The sequence below is a fragment of the Astyanax mexicanus genome, chromosome 16 (assembly GCF_023375975.1).
Source record: "Astyanax mexicanus isolate ESR-SI-001 chromosome 16, AstMex3_surface, whole genome shotgun sequence".
In the NCBI taxonomy this organism is placed as follows: Eukaryota; Metazoa; Chordata; class Actinopteri; order Characiformes; family Acestrorhamphidae; genus Astyanax; species Astyanax mexicanus.
The window spans coordinates 6,759,550-6,784,476 of record NC_064423.1 but is presented as its reverse complement, the minus strand read 5'-3'; the positions used below and the strand labels follow the sequence as shown (position 1 = coordinate 6,784,476).

Here is a 24,927-nt window from a genome sequence, read left to right as displayed (position 1 = left end):
TGGTGGTTGGATATTTTACGATCTTTCCGCGCGTTTTCCGCGCGTTTTCCATGTTTCCTCCTCTTTTCCAGCTGTTTCAGATCTGTTTAGAAACATGACAGGATGGCACACATCAGAGGCGGTTGTTTGCTTTTTTGAGGTAGATCTGAGGCTGTACGTGTTGTGCATGTTTGAGGTTCTACGTGTTGAATCTCACCTTGAACGTTAAAGAAACAAACAAAAAATAGAAAATAAAATAATAATCCGAGAATTAGTTTCACCGGCGCTTTTTTCGCTTTTTGAATTTTTTTTCGCATTTGTATTCATAGTGTTGCCTCAGCACAGCTAGCAGTGGAGTGGAGTGGATGGAGGTAGATCCGGTGCTTTTTAGATGCTGTTTAACCATAATTATTCATACCCGACTCTTATTTTCCTTTGTAAAAATGAAGAAACACTCGATTTTCTGGTTGCGCTGCTGTAGTTCTGTAGTTCCGTCTTGACGCGCTCGCTTTTCTCCATCCTTCATGCTGAGAAACAGCTCCACCAGAGCTGGATTTCGCCTTTCAAGGTTAGATTATTGACATGCTGTCCACGTCGCTCGTCCAGGAATGAGGAATCACGCGGTTGATGTGCTTGTGTTTCATTGGGGAAAGAGAGAAAGAGAGAAAATAATCATGTATATGTAATTATTATTATACCCATAGACTTTAAAATGTATCTGCAATTTTATCATTTTAAACGTTTTGGTAAATGACACGTTATGTTATACACAAGGTCTTGTATGTGGTGTTTTGCTGCAGAAAACAGACAAACAAACAAAATAAAACACCTCCAAAATATTAAGTATATTTTTTTTATATCTTTTTATATCCCTGTTTTGCAGACGCCTGGCCACAGAAAGGCAGATTGGTCGCGGTGGTCCTGGTGGTGGTGGTGGTGTGTCCATCCAAGGCGCCCAGGCTTTCAGCAGAATAGCAATTAGATGCTGAGCCGCAGCGTGTGTTGTCAAAACTCAGGATAAAAAAAAGAGGAAGAGAGAGAGAGAAAAGAGAGACTGCCGGAAGGGAAAGACCTCGCGATGACTCCAGCCAGCGTCTTTTCACCATGAACGGTTTTGGATTTGAGCGCATAAATTGTGAGATTTGCCGGGGCTGATCAACAGGTCTGAAGCGTAAAACGCATTGGATACCCATTGGAGAGCCCACGCTGAAAGGGATGTATCACTCCATCTTTCCTTTCCTGCTCCTGTGGGTGCAAGCCCTGACTTTGAAAAACCTGAACTACTCCATACCAGAGGAGAAGATTCAGGGCGTGATAGGAAACATTGCCAAGGATGCAGGACTTGAGCTGGGGGAGCAGGGCAAGAAGTCCAACTTTAGGGTGCTGGAGAACTCAGCGCCGCACCTCATCGATGTGGACCCCGAGAGCGGTCTCCTCTACACCAAGCAGAGGATCGACAGGGAAGCCCTGTGCAAGAGGAACCCCAGGTGCCAGCTCTCCATGGAGGTGTTTGCCAACGACAAAGAAATTTGCATGATCAAGGTGGAAATACAGGACATCAACGACAACCCACCCAGCTTCCCTTCGGAGCAGATTGATATTGACATTTCTGAGAACGCGGCCCCGGGCACCCGTTTCCCGCTGGCAGCCGCGTACGACCCAGACACTCGGGAAAATGGCCTTAAAACTTATCAAATCACTCGAGACGACTACAGCATATTTTCTTTGGACGTGAAATCCAGAGGAGATGGGACTAAATTTCCAGAGTTAGTCGTCCAGAGATCCTTAGACAGAGAGGAACGCAGCCATCACACCCTGATCATCACTGCCACAGACGGAGGAGAATATCCCAAATCGGGCACAATGCAGATTAATGTAAAGGTAACTGACTCGAATGACAATAGTCCCGTGTTCGAGCAGCCCTCTTATGTTGTAGAGATTCCAGAGAACTCTCCTCCAGGCACAGTGTTGATAGATTTAAATGCCACTGACCCTGATGAGGGAAGTAATGGGCAGGTTACCTACGCTTTCAGCTGCTATGTACCCGATAGGATCAAAGAGTTGTTCACGATAGACCCCAGAACAGGTGTCATAAAGATTCAGGGCAAAATCGACTATGAGGAAAACCCAATTATAGAGATTGATGTGCAGGCGAAGGATCAAGGTCCGAACCCAATTCCAGGCCATTGTAAAGTGACCGTTAAAGTGCTTGATAGGAATGACAATTGGCCATCAATAGGCTTTGTGGCAGTGCGGCAGGGGGCAGTTAGTGAGGCGGCAGCCCCAGGGACTGTCATTGCTTTAGTGAGAGTCACAGACAAGGACTCTGGGCGTAACGGGCAGCTTCAGTGTAGGATTTTAGGGAATGTTCCCTTCAGGTTGGAGGAGAATTCTGATAACTTTTACACGGTGGTCACAGACCGCCCCCTAGATCGGGAGGTGAAAGATGAATACAATATCACTATTGTGGCCAAAGACAATGGCAACCCTCCACTAAACTCTACTAAATCTTTCACAGTCAAGATTTTAGATGAAAATGATAATGCACCCCGCTTCACAAAAATGGTATATCTCCTTCAAGTGCCAGAGAACAACATCCCAGGGGAATACTTAGGATCAGTTCTGGCTCATGACCCAGATTTGGGGCAGAATGGCACTGTCTCCTATTCTCTTCTTCCGTCTAACGTGAGTGAGGAGTCCATAACCACGTACGTCAACATCAAACCGACTGACGGGGCCATTTATGCCTTGAGGAGTTTCAACTATGAGCAAACCAAGTATTTTGATTTCAAAGTCCAGGCGAAGGATTCAGGTAACCCTCACCTGGAAAGCAACACCACGGTGCGTGTGAGTGTTCTGGACGTCAACGACAACATCCCAGTCATTGTCCTGCCGCTGTTGCAGAACGACACGGCGGAGATCTACGTCCCTCGCAACGTAGGCGTGGGCCACATCATCACCACGGTCAGAGCCGTGGACAACGACTTCGGCGAAAGCGGCCGCCTCACGTATGAGATTTCGGATGGTAACGAGGACCACCTGTTTGACATAGATGCGGTGACCGGCGAGGTGCGTACGGCCCAGCCGCTGTGGGAGGAGGTGTCTCCTGTTGTGGAGCTCATCATCAAAGTGACAGATCACGGCAAGCCCACGCTTTCTGCCATGGCCAAGCTGGTGGTGAAGGCCTACTCGGGGCCTCTGCCAGAGGGCGAACCGCGTATCAATGAGGAACAGCAAAGCTGGGACATGTCGCTGCCGCTGATCGTCACGCTCAGCATCATCTCCGTCATGCTGCTGGCCGCCATGATCGCCATCGCCGTCAAGTGCAAGCGGGAGAACAAGGAGATCCGCACCTACAACTGCCGCATCGCCGAGTACTCACACCCGCAGCTGGGCAAGAGCAAGAAGAAGAAGATCAACAAGAACGACATCATGCTGGTGCAGAGCGAGGTGGAGGAGCGCGACACCATGAACGTGATGAACGTGGTCAGCAGCCCCTCGCTGGCCACCTCGCCCATGTACTTTGACTACCAGACACGCCTTCCCCTTAGCTCACCCAGGTCTGAAGTCATGTACCTCAAACCCAATGCCAACAACCTCAGCGTCCCCCAGGGACACGTGGGCTGCCACACCAGCTTCACGGGGCCTGTGACCAGCACTACGGAGACACCCGTCAACAGGATGTCGATAATTCAGGTAGGAAAGACAGTTTGTATTCCTTTGTTCATGTGGCCACCTCTTCCTCTTCCTGTCCCTGTTTCCTCTCTATTTCCCTGCCAGGCTTATCTCTCTTTATCTCTGGTTCTGCGAGTGCGAATCTTGCTCTCTCTCCAGGTGAATAAGTGTGCGCATGCCGAGCAGCTGGCGTGAAGGATGAAGCGAGGCTGAGGGAGGAGGGGGTGGCACATGTTGTGATGATATGTAACATGAGTCACCTCCCCTCCCCCACCTCCACCTCCAGCACCTTTCATGTATCGGAGAGTGCACCTCTCCATCTATCTCAGTCTATCTGCTTTTGACATCTTTAGCTTCGCCCGCATTGTGTCAACTCTGCCAGGCTATGGGTAAATCAAGCATGGAACATAATGCTATTATGGGTTATGGGTTATTGTTTTGAATACACTCTCAGATGGAGCTGAGAACTCAGGCAGTGACTATATACAAGATGCAGTATATAGTAAATAAACAGACCTGGTCCCTTTTAGCATCTGCTGTTGGCTTATGCTGCTTATAAGTCCACCTCTGAGGCTCGTAAACACGATGATTTTTCTTTCTAAGTCATTTTGGCAAGTAGTGAATGGCCTTTTTCCTTATAACTTGTGTTTTTCTGTTACTATTAGCTGTTAGCAAGGACAATTACTGCAAGTGAAACCAAGTAGATAAGGGAAGAGCTGCATGGAAGGCAATATGACGATACTTTATCGTATTATGATGCATTTTTTTTTACATATCGACTGTGTGCTTTTTTGTAGTGCTTAAAATCTGAACACTGACCCAACTGTACATTACAGAAAGTGTCATGGATTTAAAAAAAAATACACTTTATTATGAATTAAATACTATTTAAATAGAATCTTTTTACGAATCTGCAACTGCTGATGATTTTTTTCTCTGTTTCAGATTATATATTGTTTTATAATTTTCACTATATCTCACACTTTTATCAGTGTATGACTAAGTAAACCTAAAGCAGTACCTTTTTTGTGTATTCATATCAATATCAAAGTTATTTAATATTAAATAGAATTAAGAAATCAGAATATCGTGATTCTAAGTGAGTTTCGGACAGATTGTCCAGCTCTAGATGAGGGTAAACTCTTAACAAACATACAAGTATTGTCCTTTAAATCAGTGTTGTGTTCAACTCATAAAGTTTGGGCTTAGTGAAAAATGAATGAACATAAGTTTGTGCTGCTGCTGCTCATGTGCACTCATTTGCATTGTGTAAATATATATGTGTATATATATTTCCGACAGGACTTGAAGGCAGCATTAATCCTGCGCTGCCTTTGTTTGTGAATCTTGATACAGACAAGTTGAAGCCATATGAAGAGGGAATGAAGCGATTTATCACTATTGTTTCAGTTCCTGTTGTTTGTCCTTCTGTAACTTCTTGATGTTTCTTTCTTTTTTTTTTTAAAACAAGCTAAAACTGTAGCATACTTTGCCTGATTGCCTTATTTTTAGCACTTAACAATTGTCAGAGAAGTCAAACAATTGAGTTGCTAGTTTACATTTCCTTTTCTTTCCCAAGACGTTTTTTTTTTATATATTACAGTAACTGACAGCATTCACAGCATCTACTGTACAGAAACTCTTAGAAGCTTAGAAGCTCCTGCCAGCATTGCTGTAGTCAACAACTGTGAGCCACAATAGTCAGTTCCGATTTGCGCCTTTCATGGAGGCAAAGAAAGAAGAAGGAGAAGAAGAAGAAGAGCTTTGCTGGATTTCTTCATTCCTTGCTAATGCGATGTCTTTGTGTGCAGCGATTTGGCTAAGCCACTGACAACTCCTGTGTCTCTGCTGCTGCTAAGCCAGTTTAAAGGCATTTGAAATCTGTCCTGTCAGACGAGGCTAAAGTCCCCGTTTTAAACACAGCTACGGCAGGTGTAGGTACGCAACCTCGTGAGATTACAGCGAGCTGAGCGTAATTTTGCTGTCGCTCTCCGCTTTCTCTTCATTATTAATGCATGCTCCTCTGTAGCGCTTGTGCGAGGTCTCACCTGAGGATCCGTTTCCTTGTGTCTTTTTGGTCTACGAGGTTTCGCTTACCGTGTAGCTAACAGTGTGTTTACATACTGGGTGCTGGTTTGTGGGCAGTGGTTTTAAGTGTTTAAGTGTTTTAATGTTGGCGTTTATTATTATTATTATTATTTTTTAATGTGCAAGCACTTGGAAGACTTATGGGTTTATGGAGGAAGCATTAGCATACAGGACTTAATAGTGCAGGGTTCAACAGGCATTAAAAAAAAAATGGAAAAGTCATGGAATTTTGTAGGCCTGTCACAATAATTGGGATACCGATTTATCGTACACACTAAGAAAAATAAGTACAGATTTGTACTTAAAAGAGTATAAAGCTTGTCGCTGAGGCTGTACCTTTTATTGAGGTACAAAACAATACCTTATCAGTGAAAGTCCTTTTTTGTACCCATGTTTTTTGTGCCAGTAAAGATTTTAAAGATTATAAACATTATCATCAACTAAATATGTGTCAAGAACTTGATCCAAAATGGTCTGGCTTTCAAATTAAAAATAAATGTGCAATTTAAATATATATATCTATATTATTTATTAGTACAGTGATACAGAATACTGAATATACCTTTTGGCTGGTTAAAGGGTACAAATCTGTACGTTTTGCTGTTTGGAATGGCTTTGTACTTTAAAGGGAACACATCTGATCCTGTAAAGACCAATATTATACCTTTAAGGGTACAATTATGAAGAGGATACCTACTTATATCGTCCCTCTGTTTTTTAGAGTGTACAATAAATTAACATGACCTCAATTAGTTTTGATAATCGTGATATCGCCTATTGTGTTTATTTGTTTGTTTGTTCACAATATATAACAGTGAAGAGTATTTTAACCAGTTATGCTTCAATAACTGTGAGTCTATGACATACACTCAGTGTATGTGAAGTAGGTAGGTGAAGAAATAAGGATATAATTCCCAAACTAATTATAATCAATTATTCATTCAAATTTTGTTGTCTTCAAAAATTTGTATCATTGCTTTTTTATGCTATTCTGTTATCATTATGTCAGTGGCTTTTAATAGTCTTAAAATTCCAAAAATATCGTGTATCTCATTCATTTCTGGGACAATATATCGTCCACAATAAAAAAAAAAGAAATCTTATCGTGACAGGCCTAGAATCTGGATAAGTTTTGGAAAAGTAAAAATACCTAGAAAGTTCATGGAAAAGTCATGGAAATTTGGTCTACAAATCTTTGTGTTTCAGTTTATCAATGGAATAAATCTATTTTGAGCTACAAATACATTAGCTCAGGGTAAATTCAGTAATTTAAGCCTAGACAACTGAGACCTCAGGATCTGACACACATTTTATTGTTAAAGATTGTGTGTCAACATTTTATCTGATTCATTTTAGACCTACTATAGTCAATTTTGATTAGAGTTTTAGTTGATTTTTGGTTTTATTGCCCATGTCTGCGCTGATGTTTAAAAAAAAAAAAAAATCGTATGGTCATGAAAATTGGCCTTGAAGGCATGGAAAAGTCATGAAAAAAAAAAAAAACAGGAAATGTATTGGATAAAACGTGTATGAACCCTGTAGGGTGATTTGAACATGTCAGAATGAGGTTGTACATTTTGAAAGTAGGACCAAAATTTGTTTTTTGGTCTTATTTGTCTGAACTCAAATAAATTGAGCCTGTTTTATGTAAAAAAAAAATATATTGGATATGTCCAACCATTACTCAACTATCTTGAGCTACGTGAACCGAAATGAAGTTATAAAGTTTATAGAGTTATAGAGTTTAGTCTGTTGCCATTGGCTGTTTTATTTTCATTGGCTTCTGGTACAACCTATTTGCATACTGGGTGTGTTCCTTTAGTCCATTTTCTGACTAACACTCACCATCAGTGTGTAGTCATTTCCCCTCCCTGGTGCTACCTCAAGTAAACTTGTACAGTAAATCATATACTATTATAATAAACTGCTTGGCCTCTATGCTGTTGTAGGCTGTATGAGCAAGCGTCATTTTCTCTGAGCTCTTAAAGTTGAATTATTATGCAAATCAATTGATATAACAACAAACAAACAAACAAAAAAAATATATACTACCATATATTTTGTGTTCTGGTTAAGTTGACAAAACTTTTATAAATTGTGTATTTCTTTCCTAAAACCTATAGTTCTTAGTAAATAAAATATGTTCAGTAAGTTCAGGGAAATCTTAAATGTAATGTAATATGTATGTCTATATATTAAGTTATAAGTTTTGAGTTTAGTGAACATATTGGGTGTTACAGTGCAGGACATTGAGTTGAATTGAATTAAGTGTGTTTGAGCAGGAGGGGACTTTGAGAACAAAGCTGTGCAGGAATCTGTCTCTCCTGGCTTGGAATCGTCCCTTAGTGCTTATATGCACATATATATGTTTGTTTATATGTACACATTGCAATAAAGGGACAGGTCTTGGGTTGGCAATGTGTGTTTGCACTATCATCATGTGCAATCTGCAGGTTAGAGGTGCAGGGTTTTCTTCAGAAGATCAGTTAGTTAAGGTGGTGGACATTTTTTAAGGTGTTAAGGTGGCTGCCTGAACTATGAAGCATTGTGGAAAATACTCGTGGATTAATCTGTAAATATATATATTTTTTTAATTAGTCAATTAGTTAATGACTACACTTATGTAGCACCATTCTAAAAAAAACCAAGGATGCTTTACAATCACTTTTTTTTTTTACACACAACCTTTCTACTGAGCACGGCAGCCAATAGCACACAGCGTACTCTTAACCGGAAATGACCGTCCACCTATTCCACACCGGATCAATTTAGAGCTTTTTAATTTATTCCAGGTCATTTATAGAGTATCCAATTAACCAGAAAGAACATGGAACAGAAAAAACATGGAAACTCCAACACCAGATAGGGACTTGAACCCAAGACCCCAGTGCTAGGAGGTGAACATGCTAACCACTAAGCCACCATGCTGATGTATTTTTGTGAACTGAGTGAGTGAGCAGTCCTTATCTGCCTCCACCCCCCCATTACATTTTTGTTGCCCGCACTTGGTGTAGTATCGTGCAATTACAAGTAAATAATCAACATATCTAATATATAATTGTTGCAACCCTAATGTGCAGACTGTTATCAGAATTCTATGTATATTGTAGATAACCTTCGCCAAACTCATGTAGCTCAATCTCCTTCACATTCATAACTACTGTACAATGCTGTCATTACTAACATCAATTTCATAAGCCCTAACATACAGCCTGGTGGGACTCCACAAGATATAATGAATGAATTAATGAAGTTCAACTTTTAAAGCACTTTTATAGAAACCCAAGGATGCTTTCCTATTTACACATTTTACACACATTTTACACTCAGTATACTCAGCACTCATCCACACACCGGTGAGAAGTGGCAGCCAATAGCGCACAGCGTACTCTCAACCGGAAACAACCCCGTCCACCTGAAGGGAGGACTGCATTCAGCACTACAGCATTTACCCAGAGCAGACTGCCATTTACACACACACACACAAACACACTTACATACTGTACATACCACACACTTACACATACACTGTAGGGTTTTTGAATTTACGATTGCATCTGTCTGCAGTCCCAGTTGTCACAGTAAATAATATATTTACTATATAGTCCTCTCCTGGTATCTCATCTTAACTGCTGCAGAATGCAATCAACCACCAGCAATGCATACCTGCCTACACACACATACACACACTCGTTATATACTGCGTTGTGTGTAGTGCATGTATTGTGTGTGTTTAAGTGTATGTGAGTGCGTGTTTATATGTACAGTATACAGTATATTGTGTCATGGTGCAGCTTCCTCCATACATCACACCGCCTGCCTTCTATTATTTACACTGAATTGGCGGCGTGAGGCAGAGCAGGGATACTGTTACCCAAGCCGTAAAACAATCAGACCCTGGGAGAGGGGAGAGAGAGAGAGAGAGAGAGAGAGAGGGATGGAGAAGGTGACATATATTTGAGCAGCAGATTTATAGGAAAAAATGCTAGAAGACAACATAACCCACCCTCCCAATCGATGCGTGTGTGGGGGGTGGTAATATCAATGTAATTCATGATATATATATATATATATATATATATATATATATATATATATATATATATATATATATATATATATATATATATTTATCCTATATTTATATTTAAATATTTATATTTGTCATGATCTATATATATTTTATCCTCTTAGACCATGTAGCACAAGCTCACTTTTGTAACTACATTACAGTAGTTAACATCATAACTATAACATAATTTCATAGGCCCCAACATAGAGCCTGGTGGGACGCCACAAAATATGCTTGTTGTGTTTAGGTGAGAATGAATTGCTGAATGATAACCCTACATGCTCTATCTCACTCTAACACACTCTAACTTGTTCTACCTCACTCCACTTTACTCTGTTATACCTTACTCTCCCTCGCTCTGCCTCACCCAAGCTCATTCTACCTCACTTAAACTCGCTCTACCTCGCTTTACTTTGATATACCTCATTTTACTTCTATCTACCTCACTCAATCTACATTGCTCTACCTTGCTCTACCTCACTCTGCCTCGTTCTACCTTACACTATCTTGCTCTACTTTACTCTTTCTCATTCTACCTCACTCTACCTCACTCTATCTCAATCTACTTTACTCTGTTCTACAGTTTACTTTGATATACCCCACTCTATCTCAGTTGATCTCACTCTGATCTACCGTACTCTTCCTAATTCTGCCTCAGATCTACCAATCTACCACACTCTGCCAAACTTTACCTCAGTCTACCTCTCGGTCTACCACTTAAGCTCACTCTGCTTCACTTTACTTTTATAAACCTTATTCTACCTCTCTCTATTTCACTCCATCTCAATCAATCTCATCTCATTCTACCTCACTCTACTTTACTCTGTTCTACCGTATTTTACCTCACTCAGCCTCATCCAACCTCATGCTACCTCACTTAAGCTCATTTTATCTCACTTTACTTCACTGCTTTAATATACTTCACTCTACCTCTCTTTACATCTCACTCTATCTCAATCTATCGCTCTCTACTTCACTCTATCAGTCTGCAGCACAAAGAACTTCCTCTGCTGCTGGATGTTTGTAATATAGTTTGAGTTTGTCATGATTCAAATAAATATCGTAGCTTTTCGATGTGTTTTAGTCTGTTTAAGTTGAAATCTTATACGATATTGATAAAAATGCTCCTTTCTTCAGTTTATGCTCCCTCGCAACCCAGCTGCACCTCACAAGGGCACCTTAAGCAGTTCCCGTCAGCCTTGGCGGCCGGCGCCGGCCAGCGACAGCCTGCCAGCGAGGGCCTGGAGGCTCTTTAATGATATTACATAGCGAGAGGTCCAGGGGTTCGCAACAGCTGGCAGAGGTTCCCGGAGCAGCCGGAGCGAGCGCGGGAGTGGCTGGAGCTCGTCTGGAATATAAGTGACGTGGGAAGGAGAGGGGTTTTATAGGGTTTGGCGAGGGATGTCGGTGGCGGTGTGTCTTTAGCTCTCGGAGGAGCCGAAGCGGCGTGTAATTCTCCCTGCTGAGGAGGAGCTCCAGGATAACGGGATGGACGAGGAGTAATGGCACTTAATTGCGCTGCGGGTGTCCAGGCGTATTACTTACCAGCGAATCAAGGTTAAAGCGAATCAGTGGTGCCATCCCTCCGTGCCGAGAACGAGGGGATTTCACTAATTCATTAGAAAGCGCTTCATCTTTCTCAATCCCCGCACTCGCTCACCCTCCACCACCACCACCACCTCCTCCACCTCCATCTCTCCTTCTTTTCCCTTTCCTTTTCTTTTTGCTTTTCCTTTTCGCCTTTAAAAAAAAAAAAAGTGATTGGACATCCTCTTCTGTACGCTTCTATTCACGGTCTCTGAGAGAATCCCGGCTCTAAAGCCTGAATTACTGAATTAAAGCAGAGAGGGGATTATCTATTGGGAGATTTTTTTTTGTCTGTGCGTTTTTGTTTTTTCTCACCCTGTTCATCACCCCGTTTTATGTTTTAAAGGCACGGGTTAAGAAAATGAATAAAAGAAAAAAAAAAAAAACACAGTCCTGCTTGGTTGCACAGTCTTAACGGGCTGCTGACAGCCTTAATGGGCCGCTCTGTGTGTTACATGACGAATGCAATAAACCGTAAAGCATAGACCGTGTTGGCACCATGTGCCAGCTTTTTTTCTGAGCGTGGAAATGTAAGTACTGTGGTGGTGGTGGTGGTGGTGGTGGTGATGGTGTCTGAGCTGAGAGGAGGGTAGCGTGATCAGGCCGAGGTGCTGCAGTGGCTGGGTCTGGAGAGCATGGCTATAATAGTGTCCTCTAGGTGGCGACAGTCTGCCTCAAGTGTGAGACGGAGAGAGTGAAGTACAGCCCTGTTCTTCTGAATGCAGTGTTTTGTCTTCCTCTGCTTCATCTTCATATAGGCCTTTCATTGTAACATAATGTTTTAATGATTTTGAATGACATATTGTCACATGTATTGTTGATATGAATGCTGTTATTGTCATTTTAAAACAATATAGAGATAATGTAATATAGTAAAACAGTTCCATAATGCAGTTACACACTTTCAAAGAGCAATAAAGAGAGTAAGAGTTGTAATTATTAAGTATATTCAGATATAAGAATGGAAATTATAGATAGATATGTTTTAATATCCTTAATGAAACACCAAGTTTTAAACCAAGTTTCTTTGGTTTTGCCAAATTGAAGATGGGAGATCACAAGCCATCAAACCAAGCTGAACTGCTTGAATTTTTGCACCAGGAGTAAAGCAGCATAAAATGATCCAAAAGCATTGTGTAAGACTGGTGGAGATAAATAGAAACTGTGATTAAAAACCAAGGTTATTCCACCAAATATTGATTTCTGAACTCTTAAAACTTTATGAATATGAGCTTTTTTAGTTTTATTTGCATTATTTGAGGTCTGAAAGCTCTGCATCTTTTTTTTTTTTAGCCATTTCTCATTTTCTGCAAATAAATGCAGAATATATACCTATAAATAGCAAAATCAGAGAAACTGATTCAGAAACTGAAGTCGTCTCTTAATTGTTTCCAGAGCTGTATTGAGGTCATGTCCATAATACTGTACAATGAATTGATAGCTTCATAACGTCATAATCCAATGCTGTGGTTTGCAATTCCTGTACTTTCTAATATCTCAGCGTTTACAGCAGAACGTTCTTGCGTGAAGAAATTTTTACAACACTCTGTTTACTCTATTCTTTCTTGTGTGAGTGTGTGAGAGTGCAAGGAGTTTGTAATCCCGAACTAATTATCCAACACCAGCGGTGCTCGACCTCACTAATGCTGTTGTGGCTGAATGCAATCAAGCCCCCAAAACAATGGAAAGCCTTGGCTGAATAGAGTAGAGAGATTTAAAGAGAGTTACTTCAGCCAAATGGGGGTAGACTTGAGGGTAGGGAGGTGGTATTGAAAGGAATCATTGGATTGGATGAGGTCTACAACCGATTGACTGTTTGTTCGAATGCTGTTCCATTTACCTTTTAGGTAACTAGTTTTAGGTTATGTATTGAGACTCATAAAACTAAAAATCAATACCAGCTCCTGTTCGTGACACCAGCATTTTCCAGAGCGCTGCAAAAGCGAATAATACCACACTGTTCAGTCTCCCTCTCCTTTTGAGGAAGGCTGAATGGAGAGAAATATTTAGAGTGCAGGAAAAGATGGAGCTGAATCACGGGTGTCCTTAGGGGACCCTGCCTAACTCACTCCTGCGGCTGACCTTTATAAAGGAAAAAATAAAAACGCCACCACGTTTAGACTGTGCTGTGCTCTTCCCCCATATTCCTGACCGCCCTCCCCTCCGCCAAGCCCACAGCTAAGTGAATTACTGGTCCTGTCCGCTGGTTATGACCTTCTGTGTGTCCACTGACCTCTCCTGATAGGGCAAACCAATAAACAGTGGAGACAGAGGCAGAGAAAGCAGATTTCGTCTGGATAAGAAAGTAAGAAGTAAACATTGTCCTCTTATAGAGCGACTGGCGTTGCAGGATTAGGCCCGTCCATCGATTAGAGAATTCCTCCAATTACACTTTACTGCACAGTCCCTTATTGAACAAAATATGGACATGATTTCTTTACGTTTTACTTTTAATTTTATCTCCACAATTTACAAGGCCAATTACCCAAACCTATAACTAGTGATGATGCCCCCACACAAGGAGGGTTAAGAAGACTAGCACATGCCTCCTTAGATACATGTGAAGTCAGACTCTGCCATTTTTTTGAACTGCTGCTAATGCTGTAGCATTACCGAGTAGCATCATCACAGCACTAAAGATCAGAGGAAGAAAGCGCAGCGATTCGGTTCTGATACATCAGCTCACAGATGCAGCCTTGTGCTGATCCACATCACTGTAGAAGTGATGAGGGGGAAAGAGAGAGTGCCATCTACTGTACTGTACCCACCCAAAGAGCAAAAAGAAAGACCAATTGTGCTCTCTCAGGGCTCTGGCAGCTGATGGCAAGCTGCATGACTGGGATTTGAACCCCCGCAATCTCCCGATCATAGTGAACGCTGCCTCATATGGACAAGATTTGGATAATTTTTGCTGAACTCCTTATTGCTGCTTATTTTTTTTTGCTTAGCCAGGAGTGTCCATTAAATTCAATAAGCCAAAAATCAACGAGTTTTATGTTTAGTTTATGAGGGTATTTAACATTCAACATTTCTTTGATTCCCATTTCAGTGTCTAAAAAAAATCAAAGCTGAGATCTCAAACCTGTTCCAAAAAATCCATTGTTACCATCTGCTATTTAAACAAGGTTCCTCCTAACCACACGACCCACAACACTACCACAAATATTAATCTACTATGCAAAGAATACATAAAATCAAAAAAGAGGAGAAGGTGTGTCCAAGTGTTTGACTGGTACGTTTTTTCGTGACAGGCCTAATTTTTTGAGAAATAAAATATATATAATATACAAAATCGTCGCTGTCCAATGAAGAACACTTTCGTCCATTTTTGTCAACGTTTAGTTTACTACATAATTGAATACTGAAAAAACAAACTGTCTCTTACCCTGTACCAAAATTTTTGATGAACGGACCAACGGAAATAGTTCAAAACGACCTGGAAAAACTATTTTTACTCTTTTTGACTTCCATTAAAAGTTTACAACCTTTTTGTTTCTCTCTCCTGTAAAGTTGCTGTTTTGGAGATTCTTGTTATAATGACCATTTGATTGGACAGCGACGATATTTACAGTACATTTGCAGAAGGAAATATCGATGATGTAGAATCGAGGTAGACTCAATCAATGAATCAATCAATGAATCAATTAAACTTTGTTTTCACTCTGTAAATACATTGAGGATGACCCTAATTTTCAGTGTGGCCGAGCTTACATAGAGTTAACGGGATTGAAACTTTCAAAGCAAACAATGTAAGATTTAATTAAGAAACATATCAAATTAAAAATAAAATAAAAATAAAATAAGGAAATGAGAGGTGAATGGGGGTAGAATGAGTCTTGTGTCTGAAATTCTTTCTGTTCTTGTTGAAATAATTTCTGTCTGATTAGAATGTGCAGTACTCTTTGCTGTTCATTGGACAATCCAAGTCCAAATCAAAATACAGATATTTGAGGGTACAATGCTGTGAGTTTTATCAGTATGTGGCAGCGCTGGGATTAAGAGCGCGCGTTGACGGATGAGCGCGGCGGCGTCGGGGCTCTTCGCCCGGTTGAAATGGAGCGGGTCTGATTCTGTTGGTAGGCTAATGTTATTGTGCCGTAAGGCTCGGTGGCACCGTGTGCTTCATGGAGATTGGGTTCCTGTCACCTTGTTTTTGCAGCATTGAGCAATAAAATGTGTTGTCAGGTAATCAGAGCGGCGCGTGGGCTCTCTCTCTCCGTGCATTGTTTGGGGAACTGAAGCGAAATACTGACAAACGGCGAGTGCTCTGAGAGTCAATACATGACAGTCTTCTTAGTGCCCCCTCCAATCTTACGCCCTCCTACCCTTCCCCTCCCTGCACACATCCTTTCTTTCTCTCGCTCGCCCTCCGTCCCTCCATCCCTCTCTCTCTCTCTTTCTCCCTCTCTCTCTCTCTTTCTGGCTGTGTGTTAGTGAGTGCATTCTCTATATAATCCTGCGAGCGCGCGAGTGCAGCCATGCATGTTAATAGATACGTCCTTGCATAGGGAGACTGGAGGCAGAAGGAAGGCTGCAGAGCGGGTATGCTGCTGCTGCTGCTGCTGCTATAGATGGTGGCGGTGGCGATGGTGGTGGTGGTGAGGGGGGGTTGGATTGGGTTGGTGGGGGTAATTGAAGCAGGGAGTGGGGGGGGGGGGGGGGTTGGGTTGGAGTGGGGGGTTGTTGTGTATTCCAGGCATGCAGGCAGATTTAGTCACAGCACTTCCTTTATGTGTGTACTACAGCCAACTGTTTGTCCTTAGCATTCGTTTAGTCCTCTAAACCCCACCCCACCCCACCTCACATCCACCTCCCATTTCCTTATTTCCTTTCCTGCTTGCATCCACCCCCCCCCCCCCCAATAAATTTTTTTGTCCCAGAAAGTATTGCGATAAACAATACTGTTGGCATTTTAAGAGCATTCACCCTTCAAACTCTAGGCTGTTTGGTGATCCACATCATGAATTGCAGCCCCGGTCTGCCCCAGCTGGCTCATGTTGGACCAGCATAAAGACTGTGCCTCAGCCTTCACCTGTGAGATACGCTGACAGTGAGAGGAAGGCTGAGGCAACACAAACCTAAGAGTTTTTTTGTCTCATTTCTCTCTCTTTCAGGTCTTATAACACAGTAATCATATCAGACAGACACATGCCCTGATCTCTTTTACTCCAGAAGACATACGGCTGCTCAAAAATATAATCATTTAAAATGTAAAAGGAAGCAGAATTGTTATTTTCCTGGAACTGATCATGTTTTGGTCAAAATTTTACCAAGAGCCTGTTTTTTTTAGTTTTTTTGTTTTTATAAACTTTAAATATATTCACACCTAAGATATCTTTATAAAAATGGTTAGACTAGAGTGTTTATGAGTTAAAAGAATAAGAATTTTGATGATATATAGGTCATTACATGGCTTATCAATTATTACTTTGACCAAATACATGGAGAAACAGCATCAGGCGGATTTATTTGTCTTGATAATCAATAATCACACCTCTAGGATACATGTAGATACTAAAAACCTGACACTCAGAATACAATTCCAGTCTCCCACATGATGTGGTAGCTCACTAGCAGGTAGTGGTGTTAGGATGTTTTCCACTGCACGAGGTAAGGGAACCCTGATCTGAGTAAAGAAGGCTTGTGTGTGTTTTTACAGTGTGAAAAATAGAGAGAGAAAGAAAAAGATGGAGAAAGGAAACAAGGCTATGGCGTTCCCTAATCCCATTCTGTATAAAAATGAAGCTACAATTGCCTGTCATGTTGTTAAGTTTAGGGTCGACAAATGTAGGGTCTTAATTTATCAGGTCTATTTATTTATATTTTTTTGCATGACATGGCTTTAATGTAGGTTTAATATAGGTTTAATATAGCGTCCACAGTTAATCCTGTTGGATGTGGTTGGTCCTTCTTGGAGGTGACATAACCCTGGATACCGTGGCTCTTGATGCATCACAAAGACTTGCTGTCTTGGTCACAGATGCTCCAGCAAGACGTGCAGCAACAATTTGTCCATTTTTGAACTCTGTTATGTCACCCATAATGTTGTGTGCATTGTTCTGCAATATTTTGAGCAAAACTGTGCTCTTACTCTGCTAATTAAACCTTCACATTCTGCTCTTACTGGTGCAATGTGCAATTAATGAAGATTGGCCACCAGGCTGCTTTAATTTTGCCATGAAACCTAAAACCCCACACTAAAATGACTGATATTGATTGACGACTATTGACGACTAGATTGTTTGAACAAAAGTTGAGCCATTTTTAGCCAAAAATAGAGATGCAGCTGAGCTGAATTGATGGTCCACTAATACTGTAATACACAGGTTATTACTGGTTATAACAGTTAGGTTATAACAGCTAGGACCCTTCTAGGAACTAGGAACTGTCCATGCTTCTCTACAGGGGCTTGTGAAGGATATAGAGAGAGAAAGAGATGGAGATGGTTATCTGATCAGGATTGGAGGATAAACGGAGGATAGAAGAAGAGTAAAACAAGAGAAGAGAACAGTGTATAAATAAAAGTGTAAAAGTGAGCCGTGTTCCTCCCGTCTATTTAAGCAGCTCATTGTTGTGTCCTTGGTGCATTGTTCTTGTTTTCCGACTTTTGTTTTCTGGTGAATTATTGATGCCAGGTGTTTGATACACATGTGGGATCAATGTGTTTTGCTGCTTGCAAGAGAATCGCGTCTGAAGCCGGGAGGATCTTCGTACCTGGGCTTTGTTTGTTTGATTCTTTTCGGGATTTACTTTGCCCCGAACCACAGGTTTTGTTCTGCACCTTGTTAGCACTGCATTTATGTGTGTCTGTGTGAGTGTGTGAGTGTGTGTGTGTGTGAGTGCGAGACTACAGCATGCACAGAAGACTCATGTGATCCCTGGCTATATTTGCCTCCTCATTAATAAAGCATCACATTTAGCAAATCAGAGGCACGGCGCAGGATGTCACGATAAACATCTCAAATCCCTCTTTACATGGTTTGTTAGCGGAGGAGGGAAAGGGAAGGTGGGTGTGGAGAAAAACCACAAAACCCCCGACATGATGCTCTCTGTTGGCTGGAACTGCGAATAATGCTTGCATTACTGCATTCTTGATTCCGCTTTAGATTAAAGATCTAAACGTTCTGTATCGTTCGTTTCGTTTCTCCAGTATTAACTCCTGTAAGAGCTTCAGACCGTATATTCTACTTTATTGTTCTTTGATCCCATTATTATTTAGTCTTATTTCCTTACTGTGGGTTGCCAGATATTTAACGCTATAGCCCTAGCACTGTAACAGTCTTTACATTCTTCTACACTGCTTTATAAGCAAGAAGCCAGTAAATATTGTCAATGATTTGATAATTAATAAGACTAGGGCTGCAACTAATGATTATTTTGGTAATCGACTAATCTGATGATTATTTTTTCGATTAGTCGATTAGTTTATTAGTCAACGATTATTTCTGCCACGTCCTCTATCACTCAAAACAATAGAAACAGCTGAGCATAAGATATAAAAGGAATTTAAATATGTCTAGTTTAAACATGTAAAGTACTGATATTTAGTGATTAAATATGTAATCTGTTGGATTTGTGCACTTTTGGAGACACAGATTAAGTTTAATGTAACCTGTGTTAGTGAGCCATTTACCCTTTATCTCCCATTGCATTTCTGTCTCCAGCACTTGTTTAACGATTGTTGACAAATTAACGATTAGTCGACAATGATATTTGTAGTCGACAAATTTAAAATAATAATCGACATTGACGATTATATCGACTAATCGTTGCAGCCCTAATTGAGACAGCTTAGATACCAGAAGGACTACAAGACTACAAGAATTAGAGCTGCTACAGTTACTACTTCTGTTCTACTGTTTTGACTGAGCAGGTTAGCACTTTAGAGATTTAGCTATGTACTTCATCACAACCGCTAGCTAATAGAGGCGAGTATTTTAAAACATTTCATCATTGGAGTCTGAACAGCATTTAGGCTTAGTGTTAGGTTATCAAGGCAGCAAGTACTGTATGTATTTAAGTTAGCTAAAGTGATCCACACTAGTGCTAGTTGGTCTACAACATGCTAACATGCTAAACATGAACTGCCTCAGCAGTAATCAGTGTGACATAGCCCTATCCGGTTGGGATTAGTTTCTCAGGTAGTTCTGGGGTAATTTTCTCGTTTATGGGTCTTTTTAATCCTCTGTGATTTTATTCTCGTCCAGAACGATCATGTACGTGTTTTTCTCAGAGGTCCTCTGATAAATAAACTACAGGCTGAATTATCTACCGTTTTTCTCTGAACTCCTTGGTCCTCCGGTAATTTTAGTCCCGTCCTGGACACACATCTCTGAGTTTTGTCTCCTCGCCTTTAATAAAATAGCTATTTGTCCACTGCCGTGCACCGTAATTACACTTTGGGCGCGCCACAGTTTCCAAGAAGATTCAGGTAAAAAAAAACACAACAGCGAGTGGAAATGGAGGAGCTACTGAACGTGATGATGTCTTGTGATCGAGAAAAAAAGCCTAAAAACTCACTGGTCCTCCGGAGATACTAATCCCGTCCAGATAGGGCTTATGACAGAAACAAAAAGTTTCTATAAGACTCTGTATTGAGTCAATTTAGCTATTAATGTGATTATTATATATTGCTATTGCTATTGATCATTTGTGTACGTTAAGCATCCTCAACCTGACAACCCGCATGAGCTTTGCATCTGATGAGAAGGGGGCGTGGCAGACAAGTCTTTCCATTGTTTTGAGTGCTTTTTACCCATTTTACCATTTTACTGCTCTAGCTGTTTCGTATGTTTCATTTAATTTAGTACATATTGTTCCTGTAAACGTTCTTCACATATATCGATATCTTCATTATCCGCCCACTCTCCACACACACACACACGCACACACACACACACACACACACACACACACACACATTTCCACTCCTCCCGACGCTTCACTAGGCCATTTATTTATGTCTGCCACTAAAAAAAAGAGGCAGAGTGACTCAAGTGATGATTTAGTCACAAATTAGAGATGGATTGAGATTAGCCCAGTTTTCGCAAAGATGAAAATCAATCCTGCGGAGAGGAAAGAAAAAAGGAGAAAAATCCTCCCCATCCCTCCATCCCTCTTTTTCTTCCCTCCTTCCCTCCCTCCGTTCTTTTCCTTGGGTGCACTGAAGTGTGTCAGAAGCTCAGCGTGAAAGATGTGGCATGGGGGGCTGGAAAGGAAAAAAAAAAGAAAAAAATCTCAGCACTTTTTTGGCGCACATTTAGACGATTAATTAGCGCGGCGCGGGAGTGTACGGCTCCGTGTTTAATACAGAGGACATTTGTTGAACTGCATGCATTATGTATGGCAATTCTGGAAACCCAAGTCACTCTGTTGAATTATTTAGTGAGTTGTATAGCACCCTAATCCAGCTCATCCCGGCCGGCTGGAGTCGGGGCTTTGGTGGAAATCGGCAGGCTGGAGGTCATTAATAACTCATAACCTGATTCATAAATTCACCCTTCTCCGTATCTCCTTCTCAAACGATGGAATCAATCTCGAGCCGTCCGCCCGCCACATCCAGGGGGGGTGTGGTTACGGTAAAACGGAGGGCTGTGTTATTTGGTTGAATGAATGAACAAATTAATGGATGGATGGAGAGATGGAGAGATGAATGGATGGAATAGATTATGTTGGAACTCTTGGAATATTTTCATTATTCATACTATTATCAATATCAGTTTTCGTTTATAGTCAACAGAGATATAAATTAATGAATTACATTTACTCACATTACTGTAATTGAGTAGATTTTATTAGTAATTTGTCAATAGGTAATTTTACTTTTACTCAAGTACATTTTGACCCACGTAATTTACTTCACTACATTGGAAAACTCCTAATTACTGAGTAAAAAATTAAATGCTGGGAAAAACAGTAATTGTCTGAATTGGAAAAAAAAGAGTTTTGTTCTCCATGGCAGCGCAGCTGAACTTTTCCTAGCAATGTTTATTACGGTAAAGAAAAAAAATGGATCATAGAAACATATGCCACTTGTTCTTGAAAATGTTTTATGGGGTGGTTTGAACAAATACTATCTATCTATCTATCTATCTATCTATCTATCTATCTATCTATCTATCTATCTAGTTTTAATAAGACAAGCAGTCTAGACAAAGCAGTCTATACAATCACTAATTTGTTCTAATTTATTTAGTTTAATAATGACTTTTTTCGTTTTACTTACTGTTTTATAGAGTGTTCAATTTCTTAGAATCCAGTCTAACTGACCAATAAGCTCAAAGTTTCTTTAAACCCTGCAGTCAATGGGGTTCGAATCCTGGCCATGCAGCTTGCCATCAGCTGCCGGAGCCTTGAGAGAGCACAGTTGTCCATGCTCTCTCTGGGTGGGTACAGTAGATGGCACTCTTCTTTCCCTTCATCACTCCCCTTACCACTGTTGCTCAAGCGCACATCGTGATGCCGATGCTTAAACAATATAGATCGTGCAGCTCTAGCTGGGATTAAAATATCCAATACACAGATCCATTAGTATGTGCCTGGATGATCTCTGTGCACTGCACTCTGTGTGGTGTGGAGGAGCGTGGATAATAGTGTCAGTGTGTGTATTTGTGTGTATGTATGTACACTGGTGTGAGGGTATGTGTGGGAGAGTAAGGTCTGTAATAACTTGCCCTCCTCAAAAGAGCCACAAACAGATATTGCTTACACACTGAATTGTGCGGCTGAAATATTTAATTACATAAGGAACAAAAGCCATTAGTGCAAACGAACAGCAGAGAGAGAAAAAAGACCACAACAAATCCCAACCCGGCGAGCAGACGACACAACAGGAAAGCTCTTAATTTGCCTGACCAGTGGAAGAAGTGGAAGAAAACATGTGTAGGTTATAGAGCTGCACATTCTGCTGTGGTTGAATAACCACAATTTAGAACTTGAGCCTATTTTTTAAAGTTCAAACATAACCAATTTATGTTTTATTTAAAAAAAAAAACATTAGTTTGTCAAAAAACACAGAATCTCAGGCACGGCCTACTAGGGGTGGGCAATATTATATCGTATACAATATATCGTGACACAGAAATATCATGATATTAAAAATCCATATCGTGATAATAGGGCTGTTCTGTCTTAAAAGTAGTCTATTATTTACTGTGAAGCTTTAGGTGTATTTATTGTGTAATTGTTTTAGTTTGCAGTTTATATGCATGCACTAAATATTCTGCAATATTATTTGCTGCATTATATTATTTTATGCTATATTATTTATTTTGTTACATTATGATTATACTGTTATACTATTATACTATGTTCCTGAAATGAATTAATTATTTTAGTTTTCCTATATCGCCAAGTATATCGTTATCGCAAAAATACCCTGAAATATCGTGATATTAATTTAGAGCCATATCGCTCACCCCTACGGCCTACTGACTTTGCTTGCTTGCTAATTCACTAGCTAGCTTGTTTGGTCATGAAACTGTACCATGCCATGCTAATTAGCTCAATGTATGTAAATATAAATTATTTAGGAAGTAAATTACATACAGTCTGTATGAGACCACGTATATATATATATATATATATATATATATATATATATATATATATATATATATATATATATATATATGTATCAAATTGAAAATGATGATGATCACAAGCCATCAAACCAACTTAACTGCTTGAATTTTTGCACCAGGAGTAAAGGCATGAAGTTATCCAAAAGCAGTGTGTAAGACTGGTGGAGGAGAACATGATGCCAAGATGCATGAAAAAAAAAAACTGCGATTAAAAACCAACTAGTCCAACAAATATTGATTTCTGAACTCTTAAACTTTATGAATATAAAGTTTTCTTTTCTTGGCATTATTTGAGGTCTGAAAGCTCTGCATCTTTTTTTCATCATTATTATTGAGCCATTTCTCATTTTCTGCAAATAAATGCTCTAAATGACGATATTTTTATTAGGAATTTGGGAGAAATGTTTGTTTTACCCAAACATAAACCTATAAATAGCAAAATCAGAGAAACTGATTCAGAAACTGAAGTGCTCGCTTCATTTTTTTAGAGCAGTTTATGTAAAATTTTTCTACCTTTAAGTAAATCCTGAGTCATATACATGTATTTAATGGATTTTTTACTTTACAAAACAGATAAAGAGCTATATTTTTGGTTGAAAGGTTGAAAGTCGCAGTTCTTGTTCCTGTGGAAAGTGCAGGATTTCACATGTCCAGCCTGGTGTGTTTTTCTTTTTCCTTTTTTCATCTTGGGGCTTAAAATTGCTCTCCAGCATGTCGGTTGTTTTTTCACAGGCTTTCCAGACGTGCGCTTCCATCGATCTTACAATAAACAGGAGCTTCTTCTCTCCTCCAACAACAGGGACTGGGAATCGGGGGGGTGGGCGGGGGTGTTTGAAGAAGCGAGTCACAGTTAGCCCCATCAATATTTACTCAGGCTCCTTCATTTAGCACTACACAACCTCCGCCGCTAATGCTAACTCTGTCTGGAGCTGAAAGTCATTGTGGATGGAGAAATTCTGGAGATGGCTGGCCAATATTTTATAACACTGTTTAAGCACATAAGCCCATATTTGACATTTTTTAACATAATTCATGTTTGATTTAATTTTTTAGGGATAATATTAACTTTAGATCCAGATTGAGCAGAGAGATATTCATTAAATTCCTCACATTTAAATACAGTTGAATGATGTCAGTCTCCAGTTGTTCTATAATCCGTTAACGGGTCTACAGCTTGCGAGTGGGAGGGGCAAGACGCATCACATGGATGCGATGGAGTGGGTGTTGATTAATGATTAATGATGGATGCATTTCACATATTCCATTGCTCACTGTCCAGTTCGTAACTGTCATGCAAAAATTGTGTTTTTCACTTTTTGAATTAACGTTCTTTTAACCAATTTCATGATGAAGCGTCCAATAGAACAGCTTCAAAATATATTGACTTCCATTACAAGTTGCATGCCCTGTCTTTCGACTGTGATGTAAATATATTGGTTTGCGACAACCAAAGCGATTTTCAGTTTAATTTTTAGATTTTTTGCATATTTTCCTTTTTAATATGGCCTTCGGGGATCACTATTAATTTTTTAATTGATACACATGGTGTTTGGAAATTCTAAATCCTTAAAAATTGTTAGAAAATTGGTTAATTTGTCTTAAAATGTCTTAAATTCATCTTAAAAACTTATTTAAAAAGTGCAACAGCCAGTAAATACAATTACAATTAGATTTTTTTTATTTTAGTGCATTGTATTTGACAATTTCCAAATTTGATGTTGTTACACTGATTTAACAGCAAACTGAACTAAATTGAACTAAGTGGAACCAAGAGCATTACTTATGGCTTTGAGTGGCGCTGTTTTCTGTTCGATTTATTACAGTACTTAGCTTGCAGAGATGGTATTGTAGGCCAGGGAAAACCGTAGACGTTGGGGTTGAATCACCACAATTTTAATTTTTTAAGTGCAGGCAATGCCAATTTTTGGCAATTTGCAATATTTT

The 24,927-nt window shown here is 40.1% G+C and overlaps 1 protein-coding gene across 2 annotated transcripts in view; it reads left to right on the top strand.

Moving 5' to 3' along the window:
• The window catches only part of pcdh17 (protocadherin 17), a 128,800-nt gene that overhangs the window by 1,069 nt on the left and 102,804 nt on the right, over window positions 1-24,927 (top strand). For both annotated transcript variants that reach the window (XM_015606694.3, XM_007252577.3), the window contains exon 2: window positions 863-3,675. In XM_015606694.3, coding sequence (XP_015462180.3) covers window positions 1,195-3,675 — 2,481 coding nt within the window. In that variant the 5' untranslated portion in view covers window positions 863-1,194. The remainder of the gene's footprint in view (window positions 1-862; window positions 3,676-24,927) is intronic.